We start from the raw sequence: 14,505 nt of genomic DNA on the forward strand, positions 1-14,505 counted from the left end.
TAGAGGTCTCTCAGATTAGCTCTGTGCAAACACTTATCCTGAGAGCTCTATGTAGGGGTGTACACTGCCACTGGATCATGCAAAAACTGAATAAGGTTGTGTTACTAAGAGACCTGCACCCCATCCTGGATGGAGGCAGGATACCTGCCTATTAAATCATAGGAAATTCTGAGCCTTAGTATACGGAACAAGCCCTTAATTTGAATGGCCAACTTAATATGTTTGAACTATTTCACATAACAAGTTCCAATTTTTAACAGTTTCCTTTGGTGTGCAGACACTCAAAGAGCTCTCCATGCATGCCAGCATACTCCCCAGAAGCCCACAGCTCTTTGAAAGCCAGCCTGAAACACCTTTCCATACAGCCATGGTGAAGGGAGGACGACTTGAAGCACAGCTGAGTTTCTGGCTCTCCTGCCCTGTGAACTGAAATGCCATCTCCTTTGGTATCTTCCGTGGCAAATGAGGAACTGAATCCAAGTGCACACCAAATGCAGACAAGAAAAGGTCCTGCTAATGGCAACCACACCTTGTTGCCACCATGTCTTTATAGTTTTTCAGGACCACATTTTCTTTGTCATCAAAGTAGAGAAGATTGAGGGACTTCAATTCATCTGGTACACAGCAAGGCGTACTGATATCCTGAGACAGTTTAAGTGTATGGACTATGGACTGAACTGTAGCATGGTTTGTTGCATTTAGACTTTCCCCCAACGGAAAGAGACAGGATCCTCTGCAATAAAATGCATTGTATCCATTTGGGTAAATAATCCATCCTGACCAGCCAATAGCACGGAAGTCAACGTAGAGTTCCCTTCGATGACAGGCTGTTACCTGGCTTTTGGCAGAAGGGACTTCAGCAGCTCGAGGTCTCCTGCTCATGCCTGCATTGCTGCTTTCAGTGACCTGAGTTTCACGAGGCATGCGTGAAGCATCATTTTTGGCAGGCTTCATCTCTGGTTCTGAAAGTAAGTCGTGTGTTAATCTTTCTCAAAATAAATTGATTTTTTAAGTACAGTGTTCTGCATGAAAGCCTATTCTGTAAATCTACGTCAAAGTCTTATGAGTAGATTTTAAAGTGGCACCTAAACTGTGAAAGTCCCAGAAGGGGTGTGTATTCAATTGCCATTTCAGCCATAGTTCAAAACTTGCCAAATGTTGTGTTTCAGTTGGTGGTGGCCTGAAAGACCTCAGCTTAACAGAAATATAAAGGAAAAGCTCTGTGATATGCTAAACACATTCTGTGAGCTCCACATGCCCTTTTCAGGGTTGAATCTGGTAAATAATGGTATTAATGGTCTTTATAACACCACACCTGCAACACATCACACTGAGCAGTGTTAAAAGAGGGTGGAGAACACAGGCTTTTTCTATCCCCAGTAGTATCCTCCTAGGAACTCCACCCATACACTTGCAAAACAGAGTCTGTGTTTCTGTAAAGTTTTTTGGGGTTTTTTTTTCCTCCAATTTTTGGATCTGAAAAAAATTACCACTAGGTTTATGGACCTTTGCTAGAGAATGAAGCTTAGTGACAATAAGTTTGCTTTCTTAGGGTGTCTTCTGAGAAGTCTTGTCAAATGTGTGTGGAGACCTCCAGATCCATGTACAGAGGCTGAAATAAACTGATGTACAGGCTGGTAGAACAATCTGCACAGATTCACTGACTGTAAACAACAGGCAGGTCTAGGGAGTTTCTTCATTGAGAAATGGGTATCAATTTCTCAGTCCTGGCACAGTATCCCATACAGAGCTTGATGCTCATTACTTTGGGATCTAGGACTTCACTATAAAAAATTTCTTTGGAAAACAAAAATAAACAGGCCAGCCTCATCTTTGGTTTTAATCAATTTCACCACCTACGTAATATTGACACAAGTCCTACCTACTTTCTTCCTTACATGCAGATGCAATTGTTTACCAGAAAACCCTGCAAATCCAAAACAGAATAATTTTTGTGCCTTCTCCCAGCTTTTGGTCTTTGCATTTATCAGGCTCTAAAATTCAGCCTTAGTTGGTTTTACTGGAAGACCAGTGGGGGAGGTAAAACACTGTGTTTTGTAATTTAAGGGAGGAGGGCGTTGCCTGTGATGAAAGCAGCCTTTAGTCACAATGCTAAATAGTCACTGAAGTTAAAGAGGTGCTTAAAAACCAAGGCAAGAACAGAGAAGTTTAAATTGCTTATTTAACAACCTCTTCCAGTCTTGAAAACTGCGCTTAATAACTCTACTTACAGTTGCTTTACCAGCTTTTTCACAAAGTTTTCCAGGTCACTGAGTTTTTTCAGCCTAAACCCAAACAACTTCCACACAAACTTCACCACCACAAAAGTAATATAAATAGTAATTTAAAAAAGTAAAATTCACACCCATTTCAAAACAAAATAAACCAGGTTTTCCCTAAGCTTTATGAGTATTTCCTGCAAAAACAGTTTGATTGAGGAGAAAGGCAGTTTAAGATGCTGGGTGACCTACTAGCAAGAACTGTCAAATCAGACGAATCAGTGACAAAACTGAACTTCAAACCTGTTCAAGACTGAGACTAGGTATATATGAGGCAGCAGAAGGGACCTGAAGATAAACAGGGAGTTCATATTCTAAAACAGATCTGCTACTCTCATGTGAACTTACTTGTGGCAGAGGGTATGAAGCTGGAAGACCTCCGTTTGTTACTGTTGGTGAAGAGGACAAGGAGAGCATTTCTACTCTCCTGCAAAGTGCCCTGGCTCTTAGCAAACTTAACCAGGTTGTGCTCAATTCTATTGTTGAATACATGTGTTGTAGTTATCAAAAAGCCATGGTTGGAGCTGCTGTTTCCAACCCACTTGGAAACCTGCCAATGACAGGGAAATGAAAAAATATTGTTTCAATATTCTTATTACAACATTACGATTAAGCAATGATTATATTAGGAAAAAGGAACAGGCAACAAGCTATGAGAGTGTAAGGACATATATTATGACAGAAGTGAGGTAAATGTAGAGCTGAGACTCAATTGAGTTTAATATTTAAACCAGTAATTCAACGTCTAAAAATACAAAATACCATATGCATTCCCCAAAGCTACATTTACAGGAGGATAATTAATTTCAGAGAATTTACTAGTGAATAGATGAGTCTAGGAGTTAAAATTAACATTAAAATAAATCCTCTCTGACTTTAGCCAGGAATTTATTTTTCATAGCAATCTTAATAACAGAATATGAACTCTCCAGACTTTTCATATCATTAAAACTAATTTAAATCTAACAAACATGGCATTTTAAGAAATTAACTCACAATCAAGCAAATTTACTTTCTCTAATTGTTATAATTACAGACTAACAGATAAGGCCAGGCCATTTTCAAGCAGGGCTATCATGACTTAAGATGCAACTCAACCAATTATTCAAGCATGCTGCTCAATCTGATCATAAAGCTTAGGCAACGAAAAACACTGTCCGAGAGTACAGCTAAAAACCCAAGAAACAATTATGTTTTAAATGACATTTGGATTTTTGCTATGGAAAGGCATTCACACACTGTTACAGTTTCAGGGTATCTACAAAACAAATCTTGAACTAACAAATAAAGAACTCTACAGAGGAAGAAGTTGAATGAAAAACAATCCAACCATTATAAATTCCAGAAATACAACATCAAAGCACACTACTCTGTAGTAATGTGATCAGAATAAAAGGAAAATGAAAACCTACTCTTAGTACGCTATCAGTGTCATCTACTTTGGCAGCCAAAAGACTAACATGTTTTAATCACAATGACATACTTGGCCTGATGTCCCTCCAATCTACTAGGTTTGGGTTACTCAATTCCCATCGTGCCTGAGCTGCTAGCAGCATATAAACACTTCTCCTTCAATTCAGGTAGCACCAGGTGTGCTTTTAAGCGTAGGGAGAAAGCTTCTCCCTCTGCTGCTGCCCTTCAGTTCAAATCGACCATAAAACCCAGCACGAGGGCAATGCTAGAGTCAGGAGCTGACTTGTCATTTTAAGAGATTTAGAACTCAGTCAGAACTCTGCTTACTGCCTGTGTGACGTTGAATACTTCCCAGCCTTCTGTGTAGACGGACAATAACCTTGAAGCAACGAGATGTTTTTTTTGTGGTTTGCTTCCACTCTCCAAGAGCTCATACACTTCCACCTGGATGAGAGAAATACAGTAAGAAAGCAGTAAGAAATGAAATCAATTATTCTTCCAGCAAAACCCGGAGCATGAAGATTATGCACATTTCTGCCACATCATAGTTGTAAAATTATACTATCATTCTAAGCCAGGTAAAAAGTAATTTTTGGGCAGTTTAACAGGAAAAAAAAAGTATCACTAGATACATCTACTTCTAGCTGTATTCAGAGGCAGGATACTGGACTGTTTGATACTACAGAAAAATATCCTGACCATCCCTTTTATTTCTGTTTTGAACATCTGATACCATGAAAGTCTTCTGTTCCTCCACATCTTTATCTTCAGGTTTGCAAAATGTCTAACCCTGCTTTTTCCCAAGGGAGCAGATACACTCAAGTTCGGAGTCCTCACCTGCCCTATTTTCCTATGAATCCATGACTGCTATTACTATTTTTTTAGAACAGCTCTAGCAGATAAATTTCGATTCTAAACCCAAAGCATCCCAAAACCCAGAAAAGCACGGTGTGGTTTCAGATAGGTCCGACACAGGTATTTTTAGGGAGAGCTCACTGCCATAGCGGCAAAGGACAGCACACATACAGCCAAAGCGAAAACCTTGTGTCTATTTCTTTGCATGCTGTAGGCAAAGTGAGGATGACAAACAAAAGTAAAGCACGGTAAGTGGTTGCACTCCTCACTTCCAGTATCATTAACAAAGAAAGCGCAAGTGAGTGTTTAGCTGACAGATTATTTCCCCACTTACTTTGCAGAAGTGTTTCACATCAGACCTCCTAGACACATGTGTCCTCTTCAGCTTGAAGACCCTGAACTCGGCTTTCAGCATCTGCTCGCCCTTCTCCATTGCGCTGATGTCGAAGTAGAAGTGGTGCTGGTCCACGTGAACTGGAAAAAAGCCCTCTTTAGCAACCACGCAAGGCCCCGCATTCAAGCCGTGCCCCGCGTTTCCACAGCAGCGGCCAGGCAGCTCCAGCCTGCAGCGGGACGCGAGGCGGAGGGTCCCGCAGGCAGCAGGCACAGCGGCCGCTCCCCGTCCGGGGAATGCCGCAGCTACGGGAACTGCCCTCCCGGCTCGGCCCCGCCGCGCCCCGACCGGGACCCTGGCCCACCTCGGTCCTCGAAGCTGCGCACCACGTCGCTCTCCAGCAGCCCCGGGGCGCGGGTGATGCCGTTCGCGTCGGCCACCTTGTTGAAGAGATCCACCATGAACTGGGGCGGCTTCTTGCGGGGCAGGACGTCGGGCGGCAGCTCCTCGATGTCGAAGACCTCCCGCAGCCGCTGCAAGGCCGCCGCCAGGACCTCGTCCCGCGGGCCGGGGCGCAGGGGCAGGCCGCTGGCCGCCGGCAGGATCAGCAGCCCGGCCAGGGCAAGGGCCAGCCCCAGGCCTGCCATGGCTTAGGGAGGCCGCCGCGGCTGTGACCGCCCTGGGGTAAGGGACAGCGGCCCTTCCACGGGCCCCGGCCCGCCGAGGCTGAGGGCGGTGAGGCGAGTGCGCGGAGCGCGGGGCAGGGTGCTCAGCCCTACGGCCGCTGCCCCGGGGATGGGCGGCCGCACCTCGCCCGGGCCATCAAGGCTCCTTAAAGGCTCAATGGGGCTTCCCATTACCATCAGAGGGCCGCCGGCTGAGCTCGGGGGAATGACTCTGGATTTGAGGGGAAGCCAAGTGTCCGCGAAGAAAACCGCACCTGCGACAACCTCATTCTTTAAATTCGCTTTGTTTTAAAAGGCTTTGATGTGGGCATTGCTGATCGCAGATGCTGCTTCCTGCCATTGCCACAGCAGTAAAGCGTAGACTTGAAAAGGCGCGGGAGCCTCCGTACCTTCCAGGTTCACAGCTTACAGCATCCACCCGGTGCGGTACCCTCTGGGCACTGGGTGGGCTCGGCGGGTCGGGGCCCGCCGTTACCCCGGACTCTAACCCCGGCCCACGGTCAGGGGTTTAGGGACGGGGTTCGGGTTTCTGCTACTGCAGTGCAGCCAGAGCAGCCAAGCTGCGAAGGAGTTAGCGACGGGGGGAGGCATATGCATTCCGAAAGCTACCTTCAGGCTTAGCTGAACCAGCTTTCAATAATTTGTCTTTTTTTTTTTTACATCCTTTGGTTGATTAAGGACGTTTCCCCCCATCCGCTCCAAAACCCCCCCCAAACCAGAAACCAAACCCCCCTAAAATCCCAAACCCTAAGCATTCTGTATACTAGTCCTTTTCACAGACTGACAACTTACTGAGAAGCAAGTATACATTCTATGATTCTTCATGCAGAAGTTCTGCTTGTGCCACAGAGCCCTGTGTTCCCTTTCCAGGCAGGAAAGCAAAGAGAGATAGGTTATAAGGCAGGTAAAAATATCCTCATGCTTAGGCATACTGTGTTAGACAGGAGTACTTGCACTGAGCGAGCATGTGGGCCCGTAAGGGAATGAGGTGGTGACAAAAAGGCTACAGCTACACAGACTCCCATATTAGCCCTCTGAAGAAATAAGAGGTTTAACCATCTGGACTGGTCGAATAGCTCTTAAAGAGGAATTTCTCACCTGCTGCTGCTCCAAACCTGAAGTTTCTGGGGCAGTCAGCTACTCAGCTCTTCAGCTCCAGACTCCCTGTCACTCATTCCAGCCTTCAGCTACTGTAGCCACATGCTTGGAAAAAAAAAAAAAAGACAGTTATTAGTGCTATGTTTTTTTTCACCAAGAGGCAAGCTTGTCGATCCAGTTTACCACATGAGGTGCAGAGGACTGATGGAGGAAAATGAGAAGCAGTCATGGGTTAATTGGAGCAGCATAAAGAGCACTGTTGCTGCACGTAAAGCTACAACCAACTTTGATCCTCAGAACTCTCCAGCTAACTTCTAAGGGCTGCGGGTGTCACAGCTCATGGCTAACAGCAGTGCTGGATAACGTAATATCCACTCAACTACCTGCCTAAGAGCATGGAAAGAGACTAGTGATATATGAGAAATCATCACTAGACTGTTTTTCAGTTTTCTTAAAAGCTTTCTTCCACTCCACTTCTTCTTCACATGCTTATCCTCATAAACCCTACCCTGCTCTTGGGCCTCTTCATTTACTCCTAGTATCCTCTTTAGGCACATACCTCCATTTCTACTCTCCTGGTGCTGCTTCCAGACATTAATGTCTGGAAACACATAGCTAGGGTTCCCAAAGAACCTTTACTCTGCCCTAGAGGCAGAGATTTATGAAAAAAACCCTCTCTGTTTAATATAAGCTGGGACCACAAACAACGAAATGCCTCTATCACAGTAGTGCGACTGCAGAAATTCTAGTGTACAGTTAGCCAAACGTAACCCACTGAGTGCTGTGTTCTTTTATTTTCATATTTCTGATTAGGCAAACAACATAATGAAAGCCTTGCTCCCTGTTCTTTCGTAAGGCTGCATGACTCACCACTTATGTAAGCCTTATGCAGGAGTTGGTCATAGCTCCACTGATGATACTACGTACTGGTTTGCAATTAGTGCAAGGCTTCAACCTCCCTGTTCTGTACAATAAAATTAGGTTCTCTCAACTTACATGTTGTGAGCAGTGTGGCTTTGGGAGCCCAGGAAAAGCAGGGAATCTGTAGGGAACTATGATAGATAGTTAACGACTCAAAATTTTAGGTGGATTCTCTAAAGAGTTCAGCATTGGCATTGTTTTTCCTTCTCTCAAATGACTGGATAAACAGCTTGGAGGGTTTGAAGAGTTAAAAGTCATCTGGTTTTCAGGTATAGCTTATGGGTAAGAATGGTGGGATTTATTATGTAGCCTGCCACATCATCTTTGATGCCATTATAACTAATATGAAATGGCAGTATTGAAAAAGCATGGTTCTTGCATGGTGTATTTAGTGGGCAGAGCAAAATTTACTCGTTAGCCTTCATTGTGCATTTCAGAACCTTAGGAAGTTTGGGCTTAAACGCAAGTCCAACCCTGCCATTCAGAAATGAAGAGGTCAGCTCAGAATATACACTCCTTTCTCCCATCATTTCATGTTAGCACAAACAGTAAGAAACTAGCGGATAGAGCAGGCTGGAAGTTGCTTCTTTCTCAACGCAGCTGTCTGATGTTTCATGTGCTCTCCGTGCAGGTTCTCTAGTTCCTAGTTTAGTGACTCAACACAGGGAAGAATATTTTTCTGCTCCCTGGATGCAACTATGATGCACCACAGTAAAATCACAGTGTTTTTTGCAGGCAAGGAGCAAAAACACAAGGTATTTCACTCACTTCATAGCAGCTGCCTTAGACCCATTTAAAAAAGAGGAATGGCCCTTGTATGAAAGATGTCAGACTTCTCTACTTTTAATGATAGTAAAGGCAGCAAAAACCAATGTTGCCAGCAAAAGTAAAGAATTAATAATGAAAGCTTCATTTTCTGAATCTCAGCTGAAGGAACGGGACTGTACCACATCAGCGATATCGCACGAAGGAGTGTTGACGTCACCCCAGAGCCTAGAATAGCAATCCCTTGAGGGCTGGGTAGATGGAGAGAGCCACTGAGTTAGTAAGCGTATATTCAGCATTTAGCTTGAATGTTAGAACAGGGAAATTATAAATGGCCCTAAGTAGCAGAGAGTGTTTTTACCATGTTTCTAATATATAAATATCTCTCCCAGAGGAGATGAACTCCCAAGAGCAGACTCGCCAGCACATCCTGGCTCCAAGACATGTGCCCTACGCAAGTCCTTCAAAAACTGGTCTCTCAGCAATTTTGTATGGTAGTTTTGTGTAAACTACAGTTGCTGAATTAATGGTCTAGACAAGAAGATACCATATTACCTCTGCTTTTCCAATCAGGACTCACTTGTACTGTGCTACCATTTCCTGAAGCATTTCCAAAAGACTTGAAAGATTTCCTGCCTTCCTTGTAAGACTGCATCTGTCAGATGGGGATATTACCACATCCAAAGTCATCCAAAGGTTTATAGTAGGAGAATCCAGATCTCCCTTCTCCTAAAAGGTCAAACAGGTAGATTACTCCACATTTTAAACCATCTCAGTGACTATGCTACCTAACTTAATACCTTCCTAATTTTTCCTTATGTTATTTTGGCCTATACATTGGGAGTAAGCCAAGTTTGGGTAAAGCTGCTATGGGGTCTTTTCACATCTAATCTCTTAGGCATCTTTATGTATCATTTGGGAAAGCACAGCCACCACCCGCACAAGAGACTTGTCCTTCTTTGCTGAACCACTGAGATATGGCTGTCCTTCAACACCTCCTCCCTCCAAGAGAGAAAACTGCTTAAATTGTTATTACTAGATTTGACATAGGAATCACACCAGTTTGCAAAAGAATAAAAGGAGGTATTATCCTGCAAATGTTATTATTAATCTACCCAGTTTCTTCTTTTAAAAATGATTTTATGTTGGAAAAGAGCATCAGCCTTTTGAAAGAACATTATTCAGGTTACTTTTTTCTCCAAGACTGTTTTGTCAAACTAATTGCTTAAATTACTGCTTCCTGTGGCAGCTCTCCCCTGAAGGATACAGGCTGTAACAGTAACTTTCACACTGCTTTTTCTAGTTATGTGATACCTGCTTGGATATCTTCATCGCTGAGAAAGTATGGTATATCATTATACGTAGATTTTTTCTTTTTTTTTTTAGTAGATCTCAATGTGTAAGATTTTGAAGTCTATTCAGATGGCTACTAATATCATTGCCATCACCGATCTCCATGATTTTTGAAAAGCACATCTCAAACGGCAAACTGTGTCTGGAGTTCAGTCAAAACTGAAGCCCACAAGATCATTCTTCATGAAAATCAACCAACAGCCTGTGCATCAGGCTATCCCTTTTCAGGAACAAAATTCACCTCCACTTGTCCTTTCCTTACAGCAGTATCAATAAGCACACAGAAACTGGAGAAAGGCTAATGTTCTGTGGTTCAGTCATACACGTGCAGCATCCTAGATAACACACTTTCTGGCTCTGATGAAGGCTAGTATCAGAAGGCTAGGTCCTTGAGGAACAGCGTCAGCCTGTCCATGTCAGTGGAGCTGCATTGACAACAGCTGAGGAACTGGAAACTTCTTAGTCCTTATGACTCAAAAGGAACCCAAAAAAGCTCAAAGAAAGATGGCTCAAAGAAGGGAATTGCTGCAGGATTTTATGAACAATGATGAAAATCCCATCAAGTCCTTTTGAAAGTCTTGTCCCTTTTGTTGTAGCCACTTAGAAGGCAGTGAATTGCACTACTAGAAGACAGTCAAAATTAGGCAAGTTTATCAATCTTGGAATCAAAAGCAAAGTTGACCTTGTGACTTGAATACAACTGTCTATAGATGACTACCACCTGAGGTAAAAATTTACAGATATAAAAGCCCGATTCTCTATATCTTTACTTGGGAGGGTAACATTTATTAGCTGTAATAGACTCAAATCTCCACATCGTGTAGCCCTTTGAGAAGAGGTTGAGCCATGGTATGGAGTTATGGATTTAAAAATACACTTCTCCATTTTTAATCACTATTTCTATCAATCTATCCATTCAGCATCTTGCTAACATTTCTTTTGTGGTGGGTCATTATTGTTCTGAAGAGACAAAGGCGTACAACCTTTAGTAGAATCTCTTTTCTCTGGGTCAGAATTTAGTTCTTATACCAGAGATGAGTGGGTCAGCTATACAAAACTTAAGTGTTCAGCAAAAGGATGAACACAGGAAAACAAACACCTGGAAGAACGTAAAAGGAAGATGGGATGGGTGGAGGGTGGGAACCATCTTAAAAAACAAAGCAAGAGGGTTTTTTACCACCATCCCCCTTACGAATATGGTTTGAAACCAGAAGGAACAGCTATGGTAAGTTTTAACTTCTGTGGTTAAAATACCAGAGCAGCACATTTTACCTGAACAGTGTACACAGTTCCTATAACTGCTTACAGACAATCCAAGATTTTTGGTGTTTAGCTTTCTAGATTTCTCTTCGACTGCATTTGTCTGCTCAGCTGCGTTGGTAGTAGGTCACTCCAATCTACATTAGCATGACATTTTTGGAATAGCATGGTGCTCAGCTTTTAGCATCTTTACAGGAATGAAATTTTCCGTAGTTCCTTTTGGTATACTTTTTTCTTTTTTTTAAGATTATACTCACTGTTTCATGCTGAAATGTCTTTCCTTAATAGGATTTAATGATTTTTTTTTTCAACTTAATTCCTAAATTAACATCTGTATTTTAATTATTCTTTAGCCCCTTTTTACTAAGGTAAGAAAACAAGTTACAAAACCACAAGCGTTCCATATAAGTGATTTCTGGAATCACACACAAATAAAACAGCAACTACCAACTATGGCACTGAATACTTGGAAACTAAGAAGGCTAAAATACAGGCTTTAAAAAGTATTTTGTATCTATAAGCTATTTAATGGTAAACATGTTTGACTATGCAATATCACTAGCCAGGAATTGTTTCAGATATTCTTTGAAGACGTGAAAGGAATTGACTTTACAGAGGTAAAGCTAAACAAAAAAATCAGGTAATGCTTTCTGGAGTAAAAGTATTGTTCTGAAATAGCTCTTCTGATTCAAAAGGTACAGCAGCTACGTCATATTCCAGAACAATTTTTGCCTATAAATCAGCCTGTAGACCTTTAATCACATACACTTTTGACATTAAATACTTTTTTTTTTTTAACTATTATACTAATATTCATTCACTCTTTAAAACACTTTAACAAGAGCAAGTACTGGAAAAAAAATCTAGTTGCTAGGATGCATAATTTGAAGTTGTATGAAAAATGAGTATGTACTTAAAGACAATATGAATCAGAGCCACACTATACAAGAAAAGATGTCTCCCAACCCCATTCCTCCCTCCACCCCATCTAGAAGATGACTTCTAGAACAGACTTTTTGTTTTACTTTTTTAATAAGTCCATAAAAAGCCAAGGGTTTATAAAAAGCACATGCAAGTCCATTTACATTAAGATAACAGTGAGAAGCTGCAAACTTTCCTTAGTACAGGAACTACGTCTTTAAGACTGGAAGCAGTAAACAAAACAGGATACCAGAACTGACAGCTAAGGTGACAAAAGCAGCTTTGCTGACAGCTGAATTCCTGGTTTGTTCCTGGGGCATAGGGATGTGGCGGGGGGGAGGCATGACACCCAAAACCAATCAGAAATCCCTATAGCTTTGGAGAGAACAGCAAAATCGATTTGTTTTACTCTTTTACTGATCCATTTTAAGTTGTATCAACAGACCTATGGTTTAGGTCAAGCTTAGAGTCTTGGTATCATCCTTCTCCTGCAACATGGAATGTAAAGGAATATAAATGGGATCAGAAAAAAAGGGATGTCAGGAAAAGGTGCAACAGCCCCACCTTCAAATGCCATGAGGAAAAGAAACAGTCTTGGACTGTCTGCCCACTCCAACTGCAGTTTGTGAAAAGCCAACTGAACAGTTATTGAAACAGTGAAGCACCACTTTTTGCAAATCTCTACAGATCCTTTAGCACTGAGCGAAAACCAGAGGAAAAGCCACTGGAAGTTATTTTAAAGACTTTTTTTCTTTGAGAACACAGTAACAGTTTGTATTCTTGCTTCACCATTCATCTTGCAGTATTTGTACTTTCACTTGAAGTAAACAAGATAACTTTCACAGTAAACAAAAAACAAAGTAGCTCAGCCCTTCCTTTTCTTAACAATTTAGGAAGACATTAGCCATATTTAACTATTCCTAGTTTTTAAGCCATATAGTAATTTAATGTTGCTGCAAGAATGTGGTTTTCTTCTTAGTATCTATCCATTCTTTTCCCCTTGACGGTTTCCTTACATAGCACACTGGTACTTTGAAGACAGACCCAGTGTAGCACTCAGGTTTGCTACAAATAATCCAATCCTTCCTTCCTTGGAAGGAAATGGGTATTAGAACTTGCCTCACTGTCAGGAAGACTGAGATCCTCCTTATCTACAGAATAGGTATAACCTGCAACTTCTGTATATGCTCCAATTATGTCTCTTGTCAAACGTGATTATGTTTAGTAAAATATAGTGAAACCATTCCCCCTCTGACCAACTAACACCCCAGTCTTTGTTAAGGTATAAGATTTTAAGTGCTAACAGGGAACTGTAAAGTTTCTGACATAAATTACAGCGAGACCATGAACATTTCATGGGATTTCAGTCCACAACCTGTGGCAAACATAACAGTTACTGTCACCGCAGTGGAAAGAAATATTTTACCAAGCAATTGCCAGTGGTGTATGAGACTGTAACCAAATTGACAATTATGGTGTAAATGGGTTTTCCATAATATAATGAGTTTTCCATAATTATCAACTGTCAGTCATCTCAATACCCTGCCAGGCTTTCCATTTGCTGTGATTAAACCTCCGTGGCAGTAGAATTATTTCCCAAGTTAATTAGTGATGTAAGTTACACTGCATATGCTAGATGGTGGCAACAATGAAAGCACCAATATTAAAACAAAATTCTCACTACCCATGAAAGACTCATACAATGATTTTGATGCACTTGTCAGTACAAGTGAATCTCCCATGCTGACCACTGTCATCTCTTTTTTTTCTTTCCTTTGATGGTACACTCTGTGCCTCGTGACCATTCAAGTAACATAGAGAAAATCAAGGAAAAAGTTCTTGGGATTTCACAGAAATCAAATAGAAGTCTTGCAACCCACAGCAACATCCATGGTTCTTATTGCAATAAGAAGTCAGTAAGTACTCTTCATCCCATTTATATTAAGATTTCTTTTAAAGAAAAGGTGCTGATATTTTGTATTGTTTCACTTATGAGGTAGATGGCACTTTCATATAAATAGTGTAAATCAGAAATTAAGTTAGCTCTGAGCCTGCAACAAGTTCTGCAGTCAATCCTTAAATCATTAATACAAAATAATTCCTTAATTTAATAGACAAACAGTAAGTCTCTGAAAGAAGAGTGGTGGCCGAGTGCCTTTCCTTGACAAAAGTCACCGGAATTCTGGCTTTAGTCTCCAGACACCTTCACCGTTTGGGTTCCTATGGAAGGTGCAGAGATTGCGGAGAAGTTCTCTAAAGACGCAGGACTGTGCCGCAGGCAGTTTGGACTCAAAGTGGTGCAGTATTTCCTGAGTGCTAGCCTCGCCGTCCACGCGGGCCTGGAACGCTATGAAGTTACGCACGTCCACGAGCAGTTCATCGTATTCTGTTGAACATGTGGCTGGGGCAGATGCTTGCTGATAATTCTCATCTCCCTCACTGCCCGCCTCTTGCGGTAATATAAGGTGGTTTCTTGCCCTCATCTTCGCTAATAAAGATGAAGAGTCTAGTGCACTGGATGACGATTCTCCAGATTTTCCATCAAAGTACCCATTGGAACTACATTTCTTTACATTTTCTTTCTTGATTGTGTCTGCATCCTGCAAATGAACATACAGAC

The 14,505-nt window shown here is 41.9% G+C and overlaps 2 protein-coding genes across 3 annotated transcripts in view; both read right to left on the reverse strand.

Moving 5' to 3' along the window:
• Nucleotides 1-513: 513 nt before the first annotated feature.
• On the reverse strand, nt 514-5,528 carry LOC115608774 (bone morphogenetic protein 7-like). The gene is made up of 5 exons (XM_030488097.1): nt 5,246-5,528; nt 4,882-5,021; nt 4,020-4,136; nt 2,628-2,829; nt 514-962 (listed from the first exon to the last, which is right to left on the reverse strand). The coding sequence occupies exons 1-5, from the start codon at nt 5,526-5,528 to the stop codon at nt 514-516; spliced, it is 1,191 nt and encodes a 396-aa protein (XP_030343957.1).
• Nucleotides 5,529-11,977: 6,449 nt separating this feature from the next.
• The window catches only part of ERCC6 (ERCC excision repair 6, chromatin remodeling factor), a 45,160-nt gene continuing 42,632 nt past the window's right edge, over nt 11,978-14,505 (reverse strand). For both annotated transcript variants that reach the window (XM_030486725.1, XM_030486726.1), the window contains exon 21: nt 11,978-14,485. In XM_030486725.1, coding sequence (XP_030342585.1) covers nt 14,057-14,485 — 429 coding nt within the window. In that variant the 3' untranslated portion in view covers nt 11,978-14,056. The remainder of the gene's footprint in view (nt 14,486-14,505) is intronic.

Source organism: Strigops habroptila, chromosome 5, assembly GCF_004027225.2.
Source record: "Strigops habroptila isolate Jane chromosome 5, bStrHab1.2.pri, whole genome shotgun sequence".
Taxonomy (NCBI): domain Eukaryota; kingdom Metazoa; phylum Chordata; class Aves; order Psittaciformes; family Psittacidae; genus Strigops; species Strigops habroptila.

Bases quoted from the DNA above. Each gene is read 5' to 3' on its own strand.
- LOC115608774 (XM_030488097.1), bottom strand. From the start codon at position 5,528: ATGGCAGGCCTGGGGCTGGCCCTTGCCCTGGCCGGGCTGCTGATCCTG. The intron at 5,022-5,245 runs GTGGGCCAGGGT...GCTTTTTTCCAG, and splicing joins GCGCAGCTTCGAGGACCGAG to TTCACGTGGACCAGCACCAC. The intron at 963-2,627 runs GTAAGTTCACAT...ACTTACTTTCAG, and splicing joins CTTCATACCCTCTGCCACAA to AACCAGAGATGAAGCCTGCC.